General features: G+C 40.6%; 1 protein-coding gene across 1 annotated transcript; it reads right to left on the reverse strand.

The window, feature by feature from the left end:
* Positions 1-1,811: 1,811 nt before the first annotated feature.
* On the reverse strand, positions 1,812-25,721 carry pid1 (phosphotyrosine interaction domain containing 1). The gene is made up of 3 exons (XM_026298980.1): positions 25,568-25,721; positions 16,721-16,867; positions 1,812-4,414 (listed from the first exon to the last, which is right to left on the reverse strand). Exons 1-3 carry the CDS (start codon positions 25,595-25,597, stop codon positions 3,914-3,916), a joined length of 678 nt encoding a protein of 225 aa, XP_026154765.1. The 5' UTR covers positions 25,598-25,721; the 3' UTR covers positions 1,812-3,913.
* Between the last annotated feature and the right edge of the window lie 264 nt (positions 25,722-25,985).

Raw genomic sequence — 25,985 nt, forward strand, 5'->3', positions numbered from 1 at the left:
AGTGAATTGATTTAGTGAATTAACAGTGATTATATATATATTGATTAACAATCGCAGCTGATGTGAAACTTACTCGGACTGCACGTTATTGTTTTGTTTGAAACTTTAAATGTTGTTTTGCTGCATACTTTATCAGACAAGCCAGAGGTAGAAAGAATGCATACAGCTCCTGGTCCATTTCACACATATGTTTATGGTATTCCACCACACTCCCTCTCAAGAGGCCCGGGCCCCCTGCATGGGGAGCGGCAGCAGTGAAAAAAGACAGTAAAGCAGAGATAGTAAGCATGTAACAGGAGTCTGATCAGAAGCCAGAGCTGGCAACACTCCCCTAAACAGCCGGACCTCAAGCGTGTGGGCTCTTGGCGAGTGAATAGACAGGCAGTTCTGGGACTTTGAGGGGGAAGAGCAGCCAGCTGGATTGGTAACAGAGTGGTATTGTGAACTGACTGACTGATGCCTCTTTGGAGCAAAGATGCAGGCTGCTGGGGTGGCCTCTTTCTGGGCCCCCGTATGGCCCCTCTGTACTGATGCACTGCTGGAATTGGGTCAGACAGACACAGGAGCACAGTCGAAAGTAGAAGGAGAGTGTTCACTCAGCAGAAACCCAAGACAAAGGGGCATCTAGAAGTGAAGCTAATGTACATTGTGCACAGTATTTGTTGCCAGTGAAAATATCATTAATGGTACTGTGTTCAGATCATCTTGTGATCATGATTTCCAGTCAATCAAAATATCTATTTGGTGTAGAAAATTCATCAGCATGCAGAAATTCTGCCTGTAAGTTTTTTTTAACTCTAGATGAGTCAATCATGTAAGAACAAAACAATCTATTGGTTTTCATCACGAGAAGCTGAACTGTTCAGAACAACATTAAAAAGGGCCACTTTCAAAATAAAGTTCAAAGCAGAAGCAGAGAAGTAGCTCCTCATGCCAGAGGGAGGCAGTGTCCTCACTTGACGCACATTAAGATTCTTCACAGCATCCATTTTGCCTCCAATTCTCTGCAGCTCTTAAGCTTCAAAATGATCGCCAACCATAAAAGCAGAGAGCAGCTAGTTATCTTGTTATTGATGTGGGCACTTTGAAGAGAAAGGGGTTGCCACGTTCTGTCAGACGAGAGGCCAGAGCAACAACAACACAATAAAAAACAGATCAGAGGAAGTCAGGGGAATGAACGTGAGAGTGAAAACGTCCATCAGAGGACAGACAAAGCTGTGGCCGTCGCACTTAAACCTGAAACATGCTTGGAAATACTATAAAGTTCGTGGGTGTTTCAGAGCAGAGGAGTGATTGTTTGAGAAGTGTGAAATGCACAAATCTGGCCACAATTCAGCCTGAAAGACATTTCAAACATCTCAACACTTCACATTTATGATCCCATGAAAACAATAATGAATACCCTCTGTGCTAGATTCTGCCTTTAAAACACATCAAAACATTACTTAAAGCACTCAGCACTTTAAAACAAATATTATACCTCAAATACCTCAACAAAAATCACATTCCAGTATGCAGCAACATGTGTGTATGGAGGATTAACTGAGTCAGTGGTTATGCTTTACATCTGTGGTGGCACCCTGTCAGAACATCATCTGGTCACCCATTCTGTTTGCTCTGAAACTGAACATGCTTTGTATTTATCCTCCCACACACAGCTGCAGCAGGAAACCCAATAAGTTAAAAAAAACAAAACAAAACAAACAACAAAAAAAAAACTTCTTTAGTCAGGATCTGGTGACAGTGGGGAATGTATGAAGAAGGAGACATGAGATATAAATCTGAGACAAAACAGACCACATCATCACACGCTTGATCTTGGTAAATACTTTATATGCAATTGTTTCTTGATCTTTGCCAACACTGTATAGAAAACACTTAAGGTAACATTTTTTAAACATTTAAAGCGTTTCTGAGCTTCCAGACAGACATGACACAGTAATCTACAGCTTTATAAACATTCTCCCCCATCTGGCCGTCCACACACACACACCCACCACACTTCATACCACATATAACCTCGTCCAAATACACATACACACAAACACACACTTATGCACACACAGCCACCACTATCAGGCTCTCGACTTATTATTCACAGTAGGCTTTATAACACTGTTTCTGTATTGTATGATGCTTCTCAATATTTTTTATTATTTAAAATAGCTATCGACATTTATGCTGTAATATTTGGAAAGTAATACATTTGTATTTACATAAGCTTATTGAGCAAGATTCAAATACAATATGTGTGTATAGTCATATGTAAGGTATGTATATGTGAGACTGAAGACCATTTTCACTCAAAGCATCCAGTCTGTTCAATACAGTCCAGTTAGAAAAGGGCGTGGAGCTCTAAAGAGCTTTTGCCCCACAATGGTACGTCAGTCATTTTGAGAGGCAATGCAGGGCGGAGCAAACTGGTCACTGACTCGCACCTTACAGCTGTCTGTGATAGCATGAGGAGATTATGGGAGACTGAAGTGACTGGAGATGCCGTGAGGTACTCACAGCAACTCATACATTCAGCAGAGGCCAGGAGGTGTCAGTCGTTATCTTGGACAGGTGTGAGTCCTACAACCTCAGCGGCTGCCACGTTCAGACTCTCATTCTCATTTCATTTCATATGAGAAAAAAGAAAATGTGGCAAATGGTCACAGTACCGTGTCTGATTTTAAAACGCCTTCTATAGCATCAAAAATGGATGCATCCGGGGCGATGAGAAGTCTTCTCTTGTCGCTAATTGTACTATATCCCCCCTATATCTTTTCTCTTTCACACTGAGATGCAAGCACGCATGTGTACATTCATATACACAAAAGCAATTACACCTACAAACACAGAAACACAAACAAAAGAGGCCAACACACACACACACGTGCGCACACGCGCACGCACACGCACACACACACACACACACACACACACACATACACAGGGACCTGGGTAAGAGACCAAACTAATGTGAGAGCAAAGTGAGGCACATAATCTGACAGGCAAATTCCAGCCTGATTTTGGTATGCTCAAAACAGAAGTCAGATGTGAATAATTAAGGTGTCGCAGACAGGCTTAGGTTTCCAGCCTAGTGAGAACTTCTAAAATATAAGATCTATTTAGCACCTGTATTCACCCAGGTGTGTTTAACATACTGTGGATCTTTAAGTAGCTCTTAAACAGAGACAGAGGTAGAAGCTCTGGCTCCATCATTGCATGAATAAAACCATGCAGGTGAAATTGTTTTTTGGGGTTGGACTAAGGTACCATACCGATGATATGGGTAGTGCTTAAAGGCTTAGCTTTTCTTTCACATCCTCATTTTCTATTACCAAGGTCAAAGGCATTATAAAAGAGATCCACATAATTAAACATTAAAAGAATTTATGTGCTCGAACAGTCTCATAAACTCTGGGTTGTGACCCAAAATAGGTCACAGTCCCTATATGGCAAGAGTAGCAATAGGTTTCCCATGAGCTGGGGTCAGGTGAACAGGGACTTCACTTTATTATTTCCTGGATGAAAAAGCTTAAAAACCACAAACAGGGTCCCTGCTGTGTGCAGGAGTGACAGTGGTTGAAAATGGCAATGGGGATGTCAAGTCAATCTCTGTAGAGTACACAGAGATGCTTGAAAGGCCCCTGTGGGTCTTTGAGGGCCATTTATTCAAAGTGGCAGCACTTTGCTATATCTGTATGAAGGAAGTTATTTTGTATTTTCCATCATCCTTCTCTTTACAGTATTTAGAAACTACTTCATTATCCTGGGCTTGTTGGTTTGCAGGGTAAGTTAAATTAGTTCCAAATTGATAACAGAAATCGACAGTAGGAGAGAATAAGAGAGCAGGTTATCTGTCCATCCTTCCAGTCACCCCTCGCTTGGATTAGGATGGGGACAAGGGGTTTAGGTGAGTTTCAGTTCAACCATCATCTGGGGTTGAGTCATCAGGGGTGGATGAGTCCTCAGCAAAGTCATCTGAGGAGCCACTCTTGTGGATGCGACCGTCACTGCGCATGCTGTGGAAAGTTTTCCGGAAAGCCTCCATCATTGAGTGTGCCAGCTTCTTAGCTTCCAGCTTGCTCTCACACTCCACAGCATGGCAGTCCATTTGGTAGGACAGGTCATCGTTAATCTCCCGGTAGATCCAGGCAAATATATTGGGCCTTATGCTGTGATCAGCCGTGCAGTAGGCAATGCGTGCCACCTGGTAGGTGTCCATGGTTACTGAGGCCTCGCTGTGTTCATCCAGGTGGTGAAGACGTACCTGAAAGGGCCGAATCTCCAACAAAGAATTACCAGCTGGACAAGTGCTCTGCTGCTGGGCCAGAGCACGACGCTCCACTAAACCGACCACCGCTGACTCTGTGCAGCCAGACAGGAACTGGGTCCCAGTGATGGTCACTTTACCCAGATAGGTCACCTGCAGGAAAGACACACAAAGGTACTATTAGCCCCAGATGCCCCAAAGCCCCAACTGAAAATGGAAAAATATCAGACTTGCTGAGAGATCACACACTACATCTATTCAAAAATACAGTGACTTTACTGCTTCCTATCCTTCTATTACTATGATGATTCATGAAACACTCTTCATAGTTACAAGGAAAAAACAAAAGAGAAACTCACAAATACATGAAGAACTAATAAAATACAATAAAATATAGTTATAAAACAAAATGACAAAAACATGTAAAGATAAAATATATTAAATATTCACCCAGGCATTCTTATAAAGGAAAGTTTAAAAGATAATGGTCAAGATGTTGCAGACATAGCCTGTATAATTTTAATGAGCAGGAATTTACAATGTCTGAAAACTGCACAAGCCCGGTCACCTTTTGTCATCAGCTGGAAACAACCAGCAGAGCCACATCCACCAGTCTCAGTGGAAGCACAGGCATTCCACCTGCACTAAAATTTTAAAATTAATGCAGAACCTAAAACAACGTCAATGCAAGTTGGCCACAACAGGAGTAAATTGGAGATCTAAAACTTGTGGTGGCAGATGCAATTCAAGCAGCAGCAAATGGAGCTGATTAGCAGTGAAACAAATGACTGTGTCATCTGCATAGAAAAGGAAGTGCACATCATTATTTTCAATCATTTGACAACTACAACTGGTTGAGAACTGATTCTTGTGGGATGTCAAAGAACGCCTATCTGGATGAGAGGTTCTGACCTGGCAGCCATATTTCACTATATGTAGTAAAGAGCATCGACCCAACAATCTTTGACTGTTCTACAAAGAACCTCAGCAGTTATCAATACTGAAAATATCCAATGAAAGTTACTCTGAGTATATCAAGGTAAAGAGAAAATTAAAAAATCAGCATGTTAAATAAGTAAAAAGACAAAATGAGATGCTTTAAGTCACTATGCAAAGCAGCAAACTGCTGGTTTTAAAAGCTGCCAGTGGCGATGAGAGGTTTTTATTTTCATTTTATTTCATTTATTCAAATTCATTTCATGTGGTAACTGTGCTGATATGTGGAAGGCTATATCTGTGTGTTAGCTTTCAAAGAGAAAATAAATATGTTGAGCTGTGGCTGCAACATGGACCATAAAATACCATAGTAATGACACTGCATACCAGTGCAGCAATGGACCTAAGAGATGGAGAGGGATAGGGAGAGAGAGGGTGGGCTAAAAAGTGAACAAAGGTGGAATTTTCAGTGGGAATGTGGCCAATTCGAGAGTGGTCCAGAAATAATGGCTGACTTGTGCACTTTCTTTACATGGTATTCTTTAAGGCTTTATAAAAATACACAGATGAGGACCCTGCTACAAGTCAGGCTTTAAAAAAGTTTTTACTCCTGTCTGTGTTTATACTGGGGAAGGGAAATACTCTGTGGTCTGAAGAGTTAATTACAGCCGGCACACATTTGACACATGGCTGCAGATAACGTGAGCGCAATGATAAATGTGAATAATGAAGGAAAAATGTGTGTTATATAAAAATGTGGAACACTTTTAGATGTGGCCCGCATTCATCGCTCAATGCACATCTGCCCAACATCAAGGCAATCTGTGGGCTCAATATCAGTATTCCTTTAAGAAAATTACGTAAAAATTTAACACAAAGTCAAAGTCTGCTTTATTGTGAATTCTGCCACATGTAGAGCACATACATATTACATATTACCTAAGTCTTTTTATATTTCATTATTCTGAAACCCTGCAGAGCACCAGAAATCAATGTAACACTGACAGAGCACCAAAAAATGATACCAGATGATACAAAGCAGAGGCCCAGGTCCTGTTTCAAACCATCATAAGATCGAACTGCTTCTCTTTTTTGTTTAGACTGCAACCATCAAGTCCATAGGACCTCTTTCTCTGCTTTGATTTTTACTGAATGAGAGCTTTCAGAGTAAGCATGAAGAACAGCCAGCCAGTCAGCCATTGAGCCTGTGAGTCCACCAGCCTCTCAGTGAGACGGGTGGTTTGTCTGTAGGGTAGGTGTAGCATTTACCATAAAGGTACCAATAGAAAAAGGAAAGGAAAAATAGACTGATGCGTATCTTCGGTGAAGTTCCACTCAAGTTGCAGTCAAATGCAGTGCCTTGTTAACTTTGTTTGTAAAATCAGGCATTCTTTGTAATCCTGAAGCTGTGGTGCCCAAAAAAGTTCAGAAAAACCCTTAATTACACACAAATGTAATTTCTTAAGTTGCACACATTATTAAACCACCCACACAGCAACAATTTGTGCAGCTAGGGGTAGGAGGAGTTACACACTAACAAGGCTCAACACTACTGTCCCCTCCACAAAACTAAAGACTGTTTTATGTTATTTTAGCTTATTTTCCTCAAACTGATGTCAATAACAGTAACAGGTATGATTTGTGGTGCACCATATCTATATATACACAAACACTAGAATCCTACCGCTCTTGAGGAATAGGCCCTTGAAATGCCCCAAATGCAGACATAACATTGACTTCACAGTTTCCAATAAGAACCAGTAAGAGATTACAGACGGTGAAAGCAGCTGCCTCCTCAGGCCTGGTTTTCATTAGTGGTGACCGCAGGGTAGCACATAGTCTTTGCATCAGCTTCATCACTCAGGTGAGTACCACAGGTCTGCTGGAGCAGCCTGGAGGAAGGGCAGTTTGTTAGTCAACCACACTGGCACCCTCACTCAGCCAAAAGGCAGCCAGTCACTGAGCCAGCCAACAAACAAAGATTGTGCCAAGATACATCAACCATCCAGTGTGCTCCTTGTAGGTCAAACAGCAATAAAGAGTCATTATGGACTTCTTTTCCCTAATGCCTCAATTTTGATATAGAGTTGCAGTACTTTAAACTGTGATCATTTGTACTGATTGCTTGCTTACTGGGTGAATGAAAGCAAACTGTTTTGCCAGGTTTAATTCTGTTATAGCAGGTTGGACTATGCCAGTGTTTTCTCTCAATCTATATATGTCTGTTCTGTTGTCTCTGTTCTCCTACTGCTTTAGTAAATTAGGAAGTGATGTAGTTAATACGCCTGCTTAAACAATTCTTAGTGAGCAGTTGCAGGAGCCTGATCTTCACGATGCTGCCTGTGAGAAACAACATTTTGCCTTTAACAGTCATTAGTGACTGACTCCACAATTGGCTGGTTTTAAAATGTACAATATTCACAGTAAGGTAATATAAATCTATATCCAATCGCCAAGAGGAGGAGACATTTTGGGGATAGTGGGTTAATATTATTAAGTAATACATTTTTAAAATTAATAATAAATCTTCATTAACAGCGGTTTAACAAAACACACTATCAGAGCAGCAAATTCTCTGACTGAGCATTCAGCCAGTTTTACTGAATGTTAATTGTTCTCTCCATGTAGTAACTTTCCAGACAAGTAGAGAAGAATACAAATGAAATAAAAAAGTAAAAGACAACAATTAACAGCATGTGTGTGTGTGTGTGAGGTGGAGAAAGTGATAAGCGAGGAGTGTGTGAGGTGAGGAGGTCACCAGACTAAGCAAACATTAGGAATCTGTTTCTTCAAAGTCCAAACCAAACATGCAGCTGAAGAGGAAATTGTTACACTGCTCGAGCAGAAAGATGAAGGATAGGCAGAAACAGGAATAAAACACTTATAAGGCTATGTTCATAAAAAAACAAATACACCATTAAAATTTTGGAGGTGCATGGGTCTTTTTTTGGTTTTCAGTCCATGAATCACCCATTTCAACTGCACTGACAATTTTTCCATGAGGGCTAAGACAACACTGGCCCCATTTACACTTCATATTAAAACATGGTCTGATGGTCAATTAACATCTGTTTATGGAAAGCTGAATGCTTGCACAGTGACTGTGTGAATACACAAACACATTAACTGTGAAAGCAAATGGTAGAACTTATTAGGTTTGGCTGATGATTAATGGGGATGGACAAAAAAACCTGAACAGGCTGAATTTCTATATTTGATATATTTATATAATATAATATTTATATAATTTCAAAGAACATGCCACACAAGCTCAGGTCGATTTTGCTTTAATACTCTACCAGAAATAATGGTTAAAATTTCAATGAGTGTTACGTAAATTCTAATAAGTTTAACACAAATAACAGCTAATGTGCAGTTTCACTGAAAAATATTGTTGCAGTCATAGTTAGTGAAACATTTGAAGCCTTGGGAGAAACTTTTTGGCCACTGGGCAGACTCGTCATCACCCTGGGCAGTAATACCACTGCTACAATAACGGCCAAACTAAATAAATGTGCTGCCTTGAGCCAACACAAAATGAGACATCAGTGCAGAGTGACAGTGCTGGCAAAACTTACCAGGTGCCAGAAAAAGAAACATGTATAATTACAAATACAGTATCTGTTGCATCCAAGTTACAAATTATAGAAGACAAGAGCCTCTGAAGTTGCAGTGAAGTTGTTTCATTTGATCCTTTATGTCTTTCAGTTCAGTTCAATTGCCTTAGACCACACACAAATACAGCAAACCTTCTATATAAAACAAATAATATAGTTTGACTATATGGCACCAACTGAATTCCTGAGTTAAATACAAAGCCTCAAAGCAAAAGCGTGAGGCATTTCTGTGCAGTCTGTGTGTCTGGAGCAAGCAAATTGCAGAGGTGGACCTGAGACAAGTTAGTGGGTGACTTAACAGTTACAGTATGTGCTTGTCTTCATGTGAGAGTGTGTGAGTGCATCAGGACAGTTTCCAAAGGTACAAATCATGGGTTATGATTGGAACAATGAAGAGACACACTGACTCTTAACTGATCGTAAATTCTGCAGGCAGAGAAGAGACATGATTCAGGTTGGATTCACTGAGCAGAAATGAGTTTTATTTCAGGAGCTTCAAGCCAAACTACAGATGGCTGTATGAGAACTCTCAAGTCTTTGAGCAGTACATGCAGCAAACCGCTTAAACTCAAGCATCCTACATATCAAGTTGGATAAAATTGATACATCAATCCATCCATCCATCCATCCATCCATCCATCCATCCATCCATCCATCCATCCATCCATCCATCCATCCATCCATCCATCCCCGACCAGAACACATCTGCTGTCCTCTGCTCTGGCAGCAGCCTCGCCAGCCATCTCAGTGCTGGCAAGTCAGACAGGCAGCTTAAATCATTCCAGAGACCTACAGAGTCCTCCTTTGTTTCAACTTTCCATGTGTTTCTCCTCTCTGTTGTCTCTTCTTTCCTCCACTTTCTCCTCTATCTTCCACCCGTTTTTCCCCTGAACTCCCCTCATCTGTTCCCCTCTCCCCCTCATCTATCTTCACTTCTCCTGTACTGTTTCGCACTCTCTTCTACAGCTAATTGCTAACAGTTCTATACTGTCAAGCTAAAATATTGATCCCATGTGAAGCAATTCAGAAACAGAAATAAAGATCCATTAGACACAAAGAATGCTTCAAAAGACAGGGAGCAAGCACTGACAGCAAAACAGAGACAGCACACATTGAGAGATAAAATGAAATAAGAAGAGGGTTAAAAGAAATACTGAGAGTGAACTTATGTTGAAATGTAAATGATGCACTGGATTGTTGGTGCAGACACAAAACTAAATGTGTGTGTATACCTGCTTTGTAGTAGACCAACAAAAACACAAAATGAAAAAAAGGCATGAGAGTGTTTGTCAGTGGGACACAGAGAGGGGAGGAGCATGGTTAAGTATCTGCATGTGTGGTGAGACGTGGCCAGTATCACTGAGTATTCTTTATTGATGTTATTGTTGTTTTTCCCCTCTCTTACATTAGCTGTGTTTACATGGATCCTAGATTTGACTTAGAATAACAGCCCAGTCAGAATAAAGATGTAGAAAGTAACCACCATGATAGGATCAGACAGGCCCGACTGAAAGGAAATTCTTAGTGGGAATGGAATGGGTGGTCAAAACCTTTAATAATAGGAAAATAATAGTGTCTGTCTCTATGTGGCCCTGTGATGGACTGGTGACCTGTCCAGGGTGTATCCCTGCCTCTCACCCAAAGAGAGCTGGGATAGGCTCCAGCACATCCCTGTGACCCTGGTCAGGACCCCCAGTTGCTCCCCAGGCGCCGCAGCGGTGGCTGCCCACTGCTCCGGGTGTGTGTTCACTGCTGTGTGTGTGCACTGTGGGATGGGTTAAGTGCAGAGCACAAATTCCGCGTATGGGTCACCATACTTGGCTACACAAGTCACTTTCCTTTCAGGAATAAGAGGGTGTAGATAATGGATGGATGGAATGGCAGCATAAAAACTTTATCTGATTCTGCATACCTGAAAATACCCCTCAGATGAAACAGCCCAACAAACACAAAGTCCCTCTTTTTGTTGCTATTTTTACTTTTTAACACAACTTTATTTCATGTTTTAATGGATAACAAACCAAAAAGAGTTGCCATCCATGCTTAAAGAAATGTAATAAACGTTAGGCATGTTGCACAAATTATGTACAGTACAATATGCATGCCTACAAAACTGTAAAAGGCTCAGAAACTATTACTTATTGAAAACATATACTGTAGCACATACAGTACATCCATGCCAGCACAGTCACTCTGTCACGCCTGTTTTAAAATACATGTCAAAACCAATACTTTCAGTGTTTCGTGATGAACGAGAAGAACAGATTTTAACATTTAAATTTTTTTGATGAATCACTCAATGCAAACCCAAAAATGTCTGAAAAACCACAATTGTGGAAAAAGAAACAAATAGAAGTACAGGAAGGGAGAGACACAAAGAGAAAAGGAAAGTTATAAACAGATGTTGAAAACAGAAATGCTGATAAAAAGTAACGAAAGACAGAATAAAGTGAGACACACGGTGAGACCGAAAAAACATCCATAACCCAGCAAGCAAACTGGTGGAAAGAGAGACAGTAACATCCTGGTCCACTCACATACAACACACACACTACATTTGTGTCAATGTGAGTCTGTATTTTTGTCTAAGTGTGTGTATGCAGAGCTAAGGCAGCTGCTGCTGCTGCTGCTGGGGCCACAGCTGGTTCAGCTATCAGCAGAGGAAGGAATAGAGAGAATGAGAAGAGAAATGAGGAGGTATAGGAAAGGAGGAAGAAAGACTTAAGAGAGGAATCAATAAGGAGATACCTGTCCCTGTGGAGAGGGACATGGACAAAGAAAAGGGTTGAGATGACAGGAAGAGTGACTAAGAGTAGAACAAAAAGGCAATTGTTGAGAAAAGCAGTTTGCTCTTGGTGGATCATGTCTGGGAACAGATTTGAATGTGAAAGTACAAACAGTCAGCAACACTACTGGAACTTGTTGTTTCAGCATTAGGCCATTTTCTCAGACACTGGCCCAAGGACAAACAGGTGGTGAAGAGAAAACACACAGTCTGCCTTTCAATCTGTGCCTGTTTTCTTTTTGCCCCCCATGGTCACATCTTGTTCTATCCAGATTTTGTGTTGTTGCCCAAATGACATAAGATATCAGTGTGAAAATACAATGTTTGTTCAAACTTCAACAGCTCACTGTTTTTTCTTCATACAGTTTAGAGAAAATACCAGGACTGCAGATTAAAGTTTAAATTTCAACTGTGAAATGTCCCACAACATGTCTGTATGTTTGTTTTTCAAAAATCTATATATTGTTGTGTTAAAGTAAAAAAAAAGCAAATGACTATTTGATTTTATCATTAGACTTTTTTTAAAAACACACAAATGGTGTTATGTGTATTGGCCTCACAGGGCAGCATTAGACACAATGCAGTGAATGAGTACCATATAGAAATGACACAGCAAGCTGTAAAGGTAAAACACTGCTACACTGCACGACAGCTATCGTGGTGTTCTCCTTCAGCAGGCCCCTGTGTTTGGATCCCCCATCATGACTGGGAATCCACTGCTTGGGAATGCAGCATTCCTGAGAAGGTTGTTAACATTCCTCTAAAGTTATTGAATCAGCAAAGCACAGCTGGCTCTGCTTGCCACAGCATGCAAAGACGGATGAATTTTTTTTTTTTCTTTTTAAAGAGTGCTGTGTGTATTTGCTTGTTTGCGTTACATGGTAAGAAGAAGGTGCTCCGTGTGTGTCAATATACAACAGAGTCTGAGTGTTTGCAAAGTTAGTGAAGGCAGCAGTACCTCAGTATGTAAAAGACACTTTCACATCCAGTCCCTTCCATACAGCCTCCATATCCCAGTGATGGTATTAACACATATCTTTACACTGTGACATTGGTGCTAGTTACTTTTTCAATTTCTGGTTTACATACTACACCTAAAAATACTGCAACTTCTATGAACACCACATTGGGTCAGGATTAGCTTATAGAGCACACTGTAGTTCATCTAGTCCAGACCTTTGAGTGAAAGTCTGGAATGTGCAGACATCCTCAAAACTATCTGATGCAAAATCAATCAAACAACTACGAAATTATGCAAAATAACAGCAAACAGAATGCAAAGTGGAAAAAAGGCAGGGTACAACATATCGTTATTGCATGAATAAAGTGCCCAGGCCTATCATCAGTGGAATCTGTTTTTCTAAACTGTTGACAACATTGATGGCGAGTATGACACAGAGAGAGACAGAGATGACAGCTAAATTCGATAGAGCATTTGGTCTCACTGTCCATAAATTGATGCCTTTTCTCTGAAAAAGAGCCAAACAGCCTGGGTTAATCAGTGAATCTGGGAAAAGCCCTGAACTACAGCCCAGTCTGGCTCCTCTACTTCTGAGAAGCAGTGCCAGCACAGACAACACACAAGCTGACCTGAAACAGACTCCATACTCTATTTCAACACCTCTACTGTCTCCATACAAAGATTTTAACACTTAATACATAAATTATGCTTACAGTGCATACAAATAAAGATTACATTCCATTTTGTTTACTCCCAGTTAAGATAAATATTATGACTGTACCAAAGTACTGATACAGACTAGACCAGAACAGTTCTTAGGTGTGGCTATTGTTTTACAAATACTGACACACAAAAATATTCTCCACTGATAATGCAATTATTAATCAGGGAAGATACAACCTAGGAATTACTGTTTTCTCAGACAAAGATGGAAGATAAAATCTGTAACCACAATGTCAAAAAATTCTGTCCTAGCATAATCTGTAAACACACATACACACATACACACACACACAAAGGCGAAAACACAGATACCAAGGCTTCATTAGACAAAACACAGACACACATTCAGCTGGGAACATCAGTCATCTCACCCTGGACACTGCTAATCATCTAAATGCAATCACTGTGACTTCTGTTCTCTGTTTACTGGAGGAGACATGATGGTACATCCAACAGTGACTACATGGAGACAAAAAGCCTCTCTGTCTGACAGATTAGATAAAGACATGGCAGGACCTGCTATAGTGTCAGTTTTTGCTAGTGTCAATGACACTAATGTGGAAGACCTACAAACTGGCTTGGTTCCACTAATCAGCAGGCCCAGTGTTCTGAACGAGGGCTGCAGCTGGCAACAGCTGACAAACAATTCTTAGTCATATTCTGTCAATGTTAGTTAGGCTAATTACTCAACCTGTAAAGGTATATCCCAAGTGAGAACTGTATTTGGATTCCTTTTGCATGTTGTATCTTTAACCAATTCAATGCAAATATGATTTTTTCTAGCATATTTGTGAAAGATGTTTTTATGAATGATGGATCATTACCATCAGGGCTAAAAGTATGCATTTAGAAAGTCTAATTTCAAAGGTTATGGCACTATCCTGATAAATCAAAAGAGACAGGAGCAGAGTGCTTAAAATAAACACTGTCCCTAAATTAAAGGAATTTTTACTGAGACACAAGGATGCAAAATGATAAAAGATGTAAAGAATGCAAGCATAAAAATAGTTTGATCACATACACTTTCCTGCTCATGGAAAGCTGGGAACAGCTTTCCAAGTAATTCTACCATTATCATGGAGTATGACTGTGGAGGTCATGTCTTTTCTTAATGGATGTGCAGTTGTCTGCTTTAACAGCAGCAGGTCGGGCAGGGCAATGAGAGGTGGATTCTCTTCCTTTCTATCTGTTAGCTTTGGCAGCAGCCTGAATGCAAGCACAACGAAAGGCTCACAGAAAGAGAAAAAGAGAAAAGGGATGAGAAATGAATGAGAGGGAATATAAAACACCCCAATGATAATAAATTGCATCATACTGTACTGTAGCATAAAAACTCCAAGCAGGAATGATGGCAACGGGTGCAAAATGGACCAGTGTTTCCTATTTTCTCCCTTGAAAACAAAATAACACTTCTTGGAGGACTACCAACAGAGGAGCTGAAGCAGGTAGGCAGACAGATATGCAGACAGGCAGGTAGTGACTCAGACAGGAAGTTACACAAGCCAGCAGATGCAGGCGCCGACGCAGACAGACGTGCATAAAAGGAGGTCGCAGACAGATGAGGGAAATGATTTGTGTGTGTGTGTGGTTCAATAACTGTAGTGGTTTCCAAGGCAACTTGAATTTGGCATTCTCGATAGATAAAGCAGTGAGTGGGTGCTGTTATTCACACTAGACGAAGAGGGCTACCAAATCCAGCTATGTGCAGTGGGCACCTAGACGATATATCAATATTTATCTTCTATCATGGCAGTGATTGCCAAGTAGATGAGACAAGAGGCTGGCGTGCCACTGCTACCTTGATTCCCACTGAAAAAATACCCTCTTATGTCGCACTGAGGAAACTAAAGATACTTTAATATTTGGATAAAGTGTACAGACTGTTATAGCTGTGCCAGCACTTAAAACCATTTTGGTCATTTTCCAAGGAGAAGCAATGTAAAGAGGAAGGGTGTTGGCTTTATTTCCAGTTTCCAATATGCGTTTTTAGACAGAAAATTGTTGACGGAACAACTTTAGTACTGAGACACAGTAGCATCCTACAAACTAAAATCAACATGATGTAGAGTACTCAGTATTGGAGTTAATATGTAAAATTTATGAGAACATGAAGTGAGAGGGTTATTTTACTGGCATGTCTAATTAGAATTGGAGATGCACTGAAAACATAGCGAGGCATTTACAAAATAAGACAATTTTGCTTGATTTTACTGTGCTTGGTAGGACAAGAGCTCTCTTTAAATGACAGGGCATGAATTAGAATGACAGATGAAATGATTTGTTAGTAACTAATAATTGATATTTAAGAAAAATGTGTGAATCACCTCTGTGTGTGTATCTGTCCCAGCCAGACCAAACATCTCCGCCAGTAAAGGCTGTCTTCCCGACTTTCACTTCATGTTCACATTTGAACTTCAGGAGCTTTTGGGAAGTACCAACGAGGACTCGGCATTTTTGGCCTCAAAGCTGCCTTGCCATTTTTTTTTCAAGACATATACGTATATATGGTGTAAATATAGTGTGATGTCTTGTAAATAAAAATGTTTCTTTGCATTGGCTCTTCTCTTCTCTGTGTTCCAACAAACACAGGCAAATACCAACAACAAGCATGGGGATTATGTGTTCCACATATGTGTTTCCTGGCAATAATTTCAAGGGCACTTTTTTCCCTCAACATTTTAAGACAATGGCCAGATATCAAATGTTTATTTTAGTTTGGTAATGTTGGAAAACGCCTGTTCCAACATGCTTGTTAATGGAACAGCATACATGACCAAAAACAACATTTAACGTACAAAACAAAATCCTCACACCCACATGGCCACTTGAAGTGTCTTCCATGTGCCCACAGCCATTTGGGTTTATTTGTTATGCCTACGATACTGCAGCATAAGGCAGGCAAATACACAAAAACACTTATTTGGTTGGAAGTGTTATGTGTAATAACAGAGCGTTGCTGCTATTTTAATCTGCAGCCCTGTTTGTTTTCTGTTTTGAGGACAGAGAAAAGAGAATAGGATGTGAGCCCAACAGCTCATTGGATCAAACTCTAAATCTGACACGTAACAGATCCAGGGAGAGGAGGAAAACAAACACACCAATGCCAAAACACACACACTTACGCATGTGACCACACACACACACACACACACACACACACACACACACACACACACACACACACACACACACACACACACACACACACACACACACACACACACACACACACACACAGATATTTAATACGTGATTCAGACACAAAAACTTTAAAACTTGTGTTGGGGGAGAGTGCAGTGGAAAGGAATTTAAATTGTGTGCCTAAAAAGAAAAGACAAAGAAAAAAAAGCTGGATTATAATTCTGTTAATGCTATTATAGATTTACTGTTCAGGAACAGGGCTGGATTTATGGATTAGTAGGTTCATGTGATCCTACCTTGTAGCCAGCATGGGTCCGGCTCTTTGTGAGTGGTGTGGTGGAGCACAGTTCAATGGCCTCAGGCTCATGAAAGATCACCGTGGGCAACGGCTCCTTCCTCAGCGTCAGCACATTTAACTTGGTCTTCAGCATGGTCTGAAAGTGCTGATGGAGAAAGAAAAAAATGCACTGTGCTTCAGGCAAACTTACAAACAGCAGCAGACCAATTTAAGTTGCATAAAGCTACACTTTAACATTAACATTTTCTTTGTCAACACTTTTGGAAACTCAAAAAACTGCAATACCCACAATATCAATATTTTAGTATTTCTGTCACTGATAAGTGTAATACAGACTAAGATTTATCATCACTCTCAATTCCAAAAATAAATCAGATTTTCTGCACACTAACTTATGAAATCTGAAGGCAGAAAAACTGCTACTTCATGCCTCATAAAGTGTCATGAGCCCAAAGGGTTGAAATACAAATAACGGATATCAGAATTTCATGTTTAAAGCTGTTGTTGAATACTGAGCCAAAAGATACTGGAATCAAATGCAAGAATTTCAGAATTACCCTCACACAAACATACTCCCATAGAAAACAGATGGAGATGATGGTGTAAGAGGTTTACTCTGCTCAAACAGACAAACACTACAGTCACTACAGTCCATGGCCAGTGCTTCCTGAAGACGAGCAGAACCACATGGTTGATTCCTGTGTGCTGCATCCTGTGGAATTTCTGGGCTTCTTCAGACCAGTCAAGACAAAACTGAGCAGCTAATGAAAAAAGGACACTTAAAGCAGGAAGTGTAACCTGCTCAGCTAAACGTCTGCAGCTTGACCACAGAACTGAACTGAATCTAACTGAAATTTATTGATTTTGGACTTAAAAATTCAAAATCAATTGGGGCATTAGTGCCAATATCCAGCTATACTTGTTTGTTGCAGCTTCTCTGGAAGACCTTTCTTGAGATGCCAACACAGTTTGAACAGGTTTTGTAAAATAAGGAAGTGGAGTAAATTTTAACTTGCCATGTTTGTGTGATTACTGTATATCAATCCCTTCATTATTGTTTACTTTCTGCTATAAGCAGTTTACACAAGACTGTGAGTCTACAGCCATCCCAGCGGCACTGACAGGTTGTGATTTAACCTAAATGCAGTAACACTAATCTCAGCTAGCAGCATGTTAACATTCGCTAATTAGCACTAAACACAAGGTACAGCTGAGGCCAATGGGACATGGGTCATTCATTTTGCATTAGTCATTAGTTTTTTATAGGTACTGGATAAGCTACATTTTTGATCTGATGATAGTAATCTGCCAGTCCATCCAAAAGGAAAGGCGAAAATTTGAACAGTGGATGGTGATGGATCACCACTGGCTTAGGCTCATTATGCTTCATCCTACAGGGACCATAAACATATGTGCCATTTCACAGCTACCCATCTGACAGCTATGGAAAATGAACACACAGTTTGGTTTGTCAGTTAAGATATGTCAGTATGGCCCAAAGTAGTGCACCAACTGACTAATCAACTTTAACATTCCTACAGCCTTATCACTACATGGTTGAAAATTAGGAACAGATAAGGAACAAACTGACAAATTCACCACTACCACAGCCACTAACAGCCACTTTCAGCGGGGAAAGCAACTACAAGGTGGATTAACTTCCTCCAATCAGATCTGACACAGAAAAATCACAGAGGCCCTGAGCCGAGTCCCTGAGGCCATGGAAGACCAAGAGTACAGGAGATGTCTGGGAAGTGGTTTTCCCAAGATGATGTGATGATAGACTACTTAGTCACCGGTGCAGCTTCCAAAAATATTTCAGTATTAGCTACCATGACACTGAAAAGAACAGGTCAGCCAATGTTCCTCTTTATGGCCAGATTACTTTTACAAATGCTCCCATTCACTTTTTCTTTCATTCTTTGGCACTTCAAAACTGTTTTCCACATTGGACCAGCATAATACTCAATTCTTCAGGCAGCACATAGTAAACATTTTCAGGTGATAAATCTGATCAATGTGATAGTGCCGGCCATCATCAGTCTTCACTATTTTAATGATTTGGTAAAGTTAAATAGAAAATCAACTTCAAGATACGTGTCTGGTGACCTTTTTGTGAAGTCAACAACACTGCATCAAATATTGATGTCACATTATTCTATTTTTATGTATTTCCTAGCACCAATTTATCATTTAGCTGCAAAACAACATATTTTTCCTACTGCAGTATTTCTAAAGTATTATATTGACACTAATGACACAGTCTTTACAAATGTTATCATCTTAAAAAAACTACAAAATAACGTCTATACGAAAACCATCACATACTGTAAAAGTAGATAAAGAATATATTTGACACTGGTGAATTTAGAGCCCTTCAACTAACATGACTAATCCTGTTATGATGTCCTTTAGAACAACACACCAGCTGCTGGAGCAGAAACAGGACCACTGGGAACCTATGCACACTCACCATAGTGGACCGTTACATTGACAAAAAATAAAAAATAAAGAGAAGGAGGAGGCTGTCAGTAGACGAAGATAAGACAAGAAAAAAATAAGGAGCAGATGAAGGAGAAAAGGAGAAAAAGAAAGATAGAGTTGTGAAAGTAAAGCCACATGTGTGTAAACACTCGCTGACCTCCGCGTCAGCACTTTACAGCTTCCTGACAGCGGCTCACATTCCTGCGGTTGGCTCCGGTTCGGAGAGAGACGAGGGGGGGTGATGAGGGGCCTGTGGTGGGCTCCCCGACTCCTCCAGCCCCCAGTCAGGAGCAAACGGCCTAAGCAATGTAACCCTGGAATTCTATTCATAATATTTTCACTTTCTCAAGTCCTAACAGTCTCCTCATCAACTGCTATTATTGATTCTATTTCTGACTTTAACTTGGACCTAGGCAGGTTCTGTTTCCACCGCCAGGCTAGTATGGGCTTGGGCGAGTTTAAATTGCTTACAAGACAAGCGTCTGTCTACACTTCAGATCTAAACAATGTCTGCTGTCACAAGAAAACAGATCTAATCTCCGAATAATGGCCCACTTTTACTGAGCAGTCACTCAAGGGTCTGATCTCCTTACATACTACATAAATGTTTGATTTTAGTAAAATCCTCTACATCTTGAATATTTATATGACTGACACTCTCAAAGGAATTTTAACACCATACTAGTAAAATTCACAAATGCTCTGCTATCCATGTAGTTATACTGTAAGTCAGGTATTTAGTCAATGCAGGCACATCTTTAGAGCAACTGAGGGATTTGACATTCAGGTCCACAGATCAGATCTCTACACTAAAAGGATCTAGTTAGTTCTTTAAATCTTTCATATCTCTGCCGAGATTTCATTAAAGACACCAAACATATTAGTGAGTGTGATTGTATTGTGTTTCTCAAAGGTACCCCAGCTTTAACAGCTGCTTATTTTGGCTTTTTAGAAAGAAGAACTATCATTATGCAGCCATAGTGCCAAAATATTGACATCTGAAGAGACTAGACTACGCTGTACTAAAAATGTTAGAAGTGTACTCATTTGTTCCTATCCATGTTCCTTTCTAGCTATGTAATGTAAAAACTAAAAGATAATTATATGATCATGTGCTTTCTTAACATTAAATTGTACAAATCATATTTAAGAAAAATATTACCTTATACATAATGCTTATTGAATTCAAATGCATTTTTGGTCTTGTCTTAATATTTATTCCAGACACTATTTAGACTTGCAGGAAATCCAATCCAACTATTTTACTGTCAAAACACCAGAGTTCTACATATTTAGCAGCATGGCTGTAATGCTGAAAGCATCAACACTACCATCATTGCTGCCTGTACCCATGTGATTTTACAACAATTCAGTTTTTTATATTTTAGGGATTTTAAAGTCCATATAACACAGTTAACTAAAATTAGTACCACCAATAAACCTGATCCCACAACATTTGATAAAGGACTAAGTTGTTTTCCAGAGGAACTAATATTTACAACCGAGCAGAAAACCAAGGTCACATTCATCTTAATGCTAACAGCCAATTCTGAACGACTGCTTTGCCAAATACAATACATGTATAATTACTGCTGGAAATCACAAGTTTTATCAAGACTAATATACAGACTAATTCTTCAAAACATCTCTTGTACTAAATGTACATTTACATTTACAAATTTTGCAAAACTTGGTGAATACTTTAACAATCACATTCATTAGAAATTAGGCAGACTGTAGAAAGTGTCTTGTGGAGTTTGCCTCCTGCAGTGATGAGCTTAACAGGTCACAGATGGTAAGTTAAACTTTAGGCCCCCTGAGGGAACATTCTTAGAGGAAAGAGGTTCTCAGGTCAATCTCATGGCAAGACACTGCGTAACAGGGTAAAAACAGACCTCCGTCACGCCCACTCAGACACAGAAAATAGAGGTTATAGGGATTGAATGATGACAGAACAGTAGAAAACAGCTGGAAATTATGTTACAAAGCAAAATGGATAGAAAAAAAATACACCTCTTTGATACACAATTGGCTACTGGTTTATCCCAAAAAATGTGGTTAGTGATATAAAATATGGTTAGAAGCCTAACACAGACCTCAAGACCAAAACAGTTTGTCAACAACATTAGTCTCAGGCACATCTGCACGCTCCAACATCTAGAGCACTCGAAGATGAAAACCACGCAAAGCTATGTACCAGATGTTGTACGTCTGTCGGGTGCTGGCAGAGAGCACGACAGCAGGACATCACTGTTATCAGGTCATCTTGTCTGCAGCTCATCTTTTCTTTTTCAAAAGGAAATCACCAGCCCAACATTCAATTGGAGAATGAGACATGCTCCAGGATCAGAATCACTGTGCTGTGTACCCCCATGAACAAAAGGAAGGAACAAATGTTGTGCCATTTGCCAATCAGTAAACAGCACATGAGCTAGAGCTGCACATTAAATGAATTCATGTATTTTGGAGTCAAACTAATGAACAAACCTTGTCTTTCTAAACAATGACTCTGACTTTGAGGCTTAACAAACCTTGCATCATTTTGTGCTGGCAACCACTCGATCCTGCACTTGTTTGCACCTCAGAGGCCATTTAAACACACAAACACATCCTTCTATAACTATAATGAAAGAATATGCTGTGGTTCACAGGTAGAACAGGAGGAGGAGGTCTATCCACCAGTACGACCATGGTAGTTACTTCCCAAAGCCAAAAGTAATATGCACTCCTCCAGGTCCCTTGTGTAACTTTCTAAGTTGTCCCTCTATGTGTTTACAGCCTCCCCCTCTGATCTTGGGATATTTTATGACAGGAAATATGTCTGAACGAGCGCAACATCGAGGAGGTTATGGGAGGTCCCTATGCAGAGAAAAACCTACTTTTCTCAAATCTGTTTGGTGCACTAGGACATGTAGGAGTGATAAGGTCAATAATAGGATGTTGTGATTGGTGGTTTAGGTCTGGAGACGGAAGAGGGTATTAAAGTGGTCAAACCTCAAAGTCTGGGGGTGGCAATTTCTGGTTGGCAGTAAAAACATCAATACTCTTTGACCTAAACAATAAACCCACCTCAAGATTTTATATAGTCTACAAAGATGGATACATATATATATATATATATATATATATATATATATATATATATATTACATATTATATATACGACTTTTTCAACTCTTTCAAATGCAAAAAACCTTCTGCAAACATGTGACTAAGCACATTCATCAAAAATGCAGAACCAAAACCAGTGAGCCAAAAGCCATTTGTTCAAATGTGTGCTAGTTTAAAGAAAAAAACAAGTCGGAGAACCATGGGAATTTTGTGCCAGTCTTGCTGAGGATTTCTTCTTTTTCCCACAGAGGCCACAGTCTCAACAACATAGCCGGGGCCACAGAGCAACCTCAAACAGACAAAGAGACAGACGTACAAACAAATAAAGACAGATGGAGAGGGCCACAGTAACAAGTCAAGTTGCACAGACAGTGGCTGGTTCTGACCATGTTTGACCTCAGTCAGCTATTTCTGCACTGTCAGGTCCACATCTTTTTATCTGCTCAGCCTTGTTTCCCAGTGTCACATACAATAAAGTGTCTAAAGTAGAAACCATAGCTAAGAAAAGCTGCTGACAGAGGATAAAAAATATGTTTGGTAGCCTTAGACATGCGCAGAAAGCAAGCTGTTGTGTGGGTATACATTTTTAACCTGCCTGCCAACTTTCATTATGATTGTGCATGTGTGCAGTTGTGCCCAGACCACAGCGTATTGGGCAATCTGGCGCTGAACTAAGGTGGCCTCTGCCTGGAGAGTAAGAGCCCCGAAAGCGGTCAGCAAGAGGTAGGAGGGACGGGGAAATGGACACGGAGTGAAACACAGACTGAGGGAGAGAAAAACAGAGAGACATGATGAAGCACCAGCACACAATGTTAAAACAAACCTAATGCCAAACTCATGCCATGACCTGTTTCTCCTCTCCCCCACCACCTCTATCTATCTCTTCCCCCTCCTCTTCCTGTCTAAGACAAAAATGCAGCAAGACATCAGGTGTTGCTATGGCAACAGAGGACAGCACAAGTCAGAATAATATGGATGGATGTCATAGTGAATGAAAACAACAAAACAGAAGATAATAATACTACTGCATTCTGACAGACAGACTCCACCATTCCTGACTCAAAAGATGTGGATACCAGTGTAAAGGATGTCTGTCTGCATGGTTACAAAGCAGGGAAATACAAGATAGTGCTATTGTTCTATAACCTCTTTTCTCCGAAAGGGCTGCTCATTCTTTTCCATACCGTTGTTTTGAACTATGACCTTCATTCATAAGTGTGTCTGCTGTTCATCCCAGAACAGAACAATCTGGACACACTTTGTGAATACAAATTCTCCCCCAAAGTCATCCATCAAGTTAAACATTGCCATTCATTCTTTCATAGTTTTGAAGTGGAAAGCAGAAACATACCAAGCTTCTTATCAAATTTGAGCCACAGCTGTTCTCCAGGAGGTAAAGTCATGTGAGCCAAGTGCCAATAATCAGAAGTAGGATTTCCTTAAACACACTAACCTGGCTTTTCCCTCTAGCATTTTAAGTATTGCGCATTTATAAAACTGGATCCTACGGTACCAGTGCCATAATGCAACTCACTAGTGTCAATTGACCCTCCCTGCCTGGTAATGTTATGTTCACATCAAGTGGATTGGAAGGGAGAGTGGAAAGATTCCCATGTTTACAACTTGTGGTTGTTCACAAGACAACTCTATATAGTTGTATGATTACAGACTGAGTTGAGAGCAGGTCACTGTGCATTGAAATTAAAACAACCTTCAACTTTTGCACTCATCTGGATAAGTCATAGGGAGAGGAGAAATGATAATATGGCTGCAAATCATCTCCCCTTTGATAATGTTAATAAGTCAGTAGAAAGATGATGCATATTATTGAGGGTTGGACAAGTTGACAGTTGTTTCAGGTATTTTCCCTTACACAGGATCATGAAGATACATAAAAAATACATAAAAATGTAAATGAAACTATAAAAATATATATTAAAAAAAGAAATACTGCTGGAATTGGACATTCAGTTTTAGGCTTGTATGACTAGTACTGGCCCTGTGATGCACTGGTGACCTGTCCAGGGTGGACCCCTGCCTTCCACCCAAAGAGAGCTGGGATAGGCTCCGGCAGATCCCTGTGACCCTGGTTAAGGAATAAGCGGGTATAGATGATGGATGGATGGATGGATGACCAGTACAGTTCAGCACATAGGTATAAACAAATGCTGTAAAATCATTTACACTTAAAATACACATCACTGCGCAATGTTGAGCGATTATACGTCACCGAACGTTACCTGCCGCGTTCTGAAACGCCGTTGCTAGGCGACACATTAAGTGTAACTGGTGACCGTTAGCAGTTACAGCTCGGATGAATAAATCAACCTTTAGTGTTTTTTAGGGATCGTGCTGATGTGTGTGTGTATATTAAGCGCTTATATGGGATCATTTACACAGGCCCTCAATTCCCACAACTGACTGGAGAACAAAAACACCGGAACTCTCGGTTTTAATGATAATTCGTGATTCCATCTTCCTGACGCCTGGGCAGAAGAGGGGATTGTGCAAGTTCACTTGGCAGGCAGTCCACAGGCCGACATCTGGAGCGCATTACGTCTGCAGGCTCGGTGCACGGCTTGCCCCTGGATATCAAACTACGTGTCATTAACTCTGTTTTTCTTCCTTTTCTTAACAGGTCACAGACGACAGGTTACTGGCCAGCGTCTGTCTTTTTTAGCGGATCCGTGCAGGAATGAAGCGGAAAACTGACAGTAAGCATCCTGATATGGCAACATGAAGGAAAAAATAGTGACACCAGGAGGAGGCCTTCTGTTGCACCTCGTAGGTTAGTGTGAATGGACTGCTAGATCAAACAGGCCTGCGGGTCAAAATGGCCATTTTATACACTACAGGAATATGTTTGTCGTGGACATTTCCTCCAGCGGTGGACTAGCACAGGAATGCAGCGGACGTACAAATTGTTGCACGGCACCCCTGGCATGCGTAACGTGAAAAGGTCCGTTTAAACGTAGGACAAAATAGGAATCACATAGAGACAGAAGCATTAACAGAAAATGACAGTCTGAACACCCAGAACTGGTTCCTGACACTTAAAACACGACTGCTCGCACCAAAGTGTAAGACTGTGCACACGAAACATCTGTAGCTGCTCAGAAACCGTAGCAAGTCTCTCCAAGCTGGAGCCACAGCACAGCACGACCGGTTTCACTCACGGTTAACACGGCTCTCCCGTGTATTTACTGCCGCCCTGTCGACAAGAAGCGTTTCACACACGGACGTGTCCTACCTGCAATCGCTCCGACGCGGGTTGCCACATGTTAGCAGAATCAGAATCTCTCCGTCTTTACTACAGCTTGTTCTCTTTTCGTAGTCCGGTTCACATCTGTTCGCATTGACACCGTGCCTCTCCGTCCTCCTTCAATCTGGACTGGTCGCTATTGAAGGATGTGTTGCTCCGCCTGGCTGTAGTTAGCAGGCCGGCCAGCAGGTGGAGGAACCTGTGTCTGCTCCGCTCCTGGCGCTGCCTTCAGGTGTTTTAGTAAATTGCGACTTCGACCAGAGAGAGATGACACTCTGCTAATAGCATGGTGGGTGGATAGTGTGGGCATTTTTAAAAATGATTTCACTTTTATGAGTTCAATCGACATTTACCTTATTTTACCATGACTGGATGAACAGGTTGACAATATTTTGTGATATTTAAG

Source organism: Mastacembelus armatus, chromosome 13, assembly GCF_900324485.2.
Source record: "Mastacembelus armatus chromosome 13, fMasArm1.2, whole genome shotgun sequence".
NCBI lineage: Eukaryota > Metazoa > Chordata > Actinopteri > Synbranchiformes > Mastacembelidae > Mastacembelus > Mastacembelus armatus.

What these genes read in the sequence shown, in the direction of transcription:
- pid1 (XM_026298980.1), bottom strand. Translation starts at nt 25,597, where the DNA reads ATGTGGCAACCCGCGTCGGAGCGATTGCAG. An exon ending in CCGCGTCGGAGCGATTGCAG is followed by an intron (nt 16,868 to 25,567) that starts GTAGGACACGTC and finishes TTTCTCCATCAG; the next exon opens with CACTTTCAGACCATGCTGAA. An exon ending in GGACCCATGCTGGCTACAAG is followed by an intron (nt 4,415 to 16,720) that starts GTAGGATCACAT and finishes TCTTTCCTGCAG; the next exon opens with GTGACCTATCTGGGTAAAGT.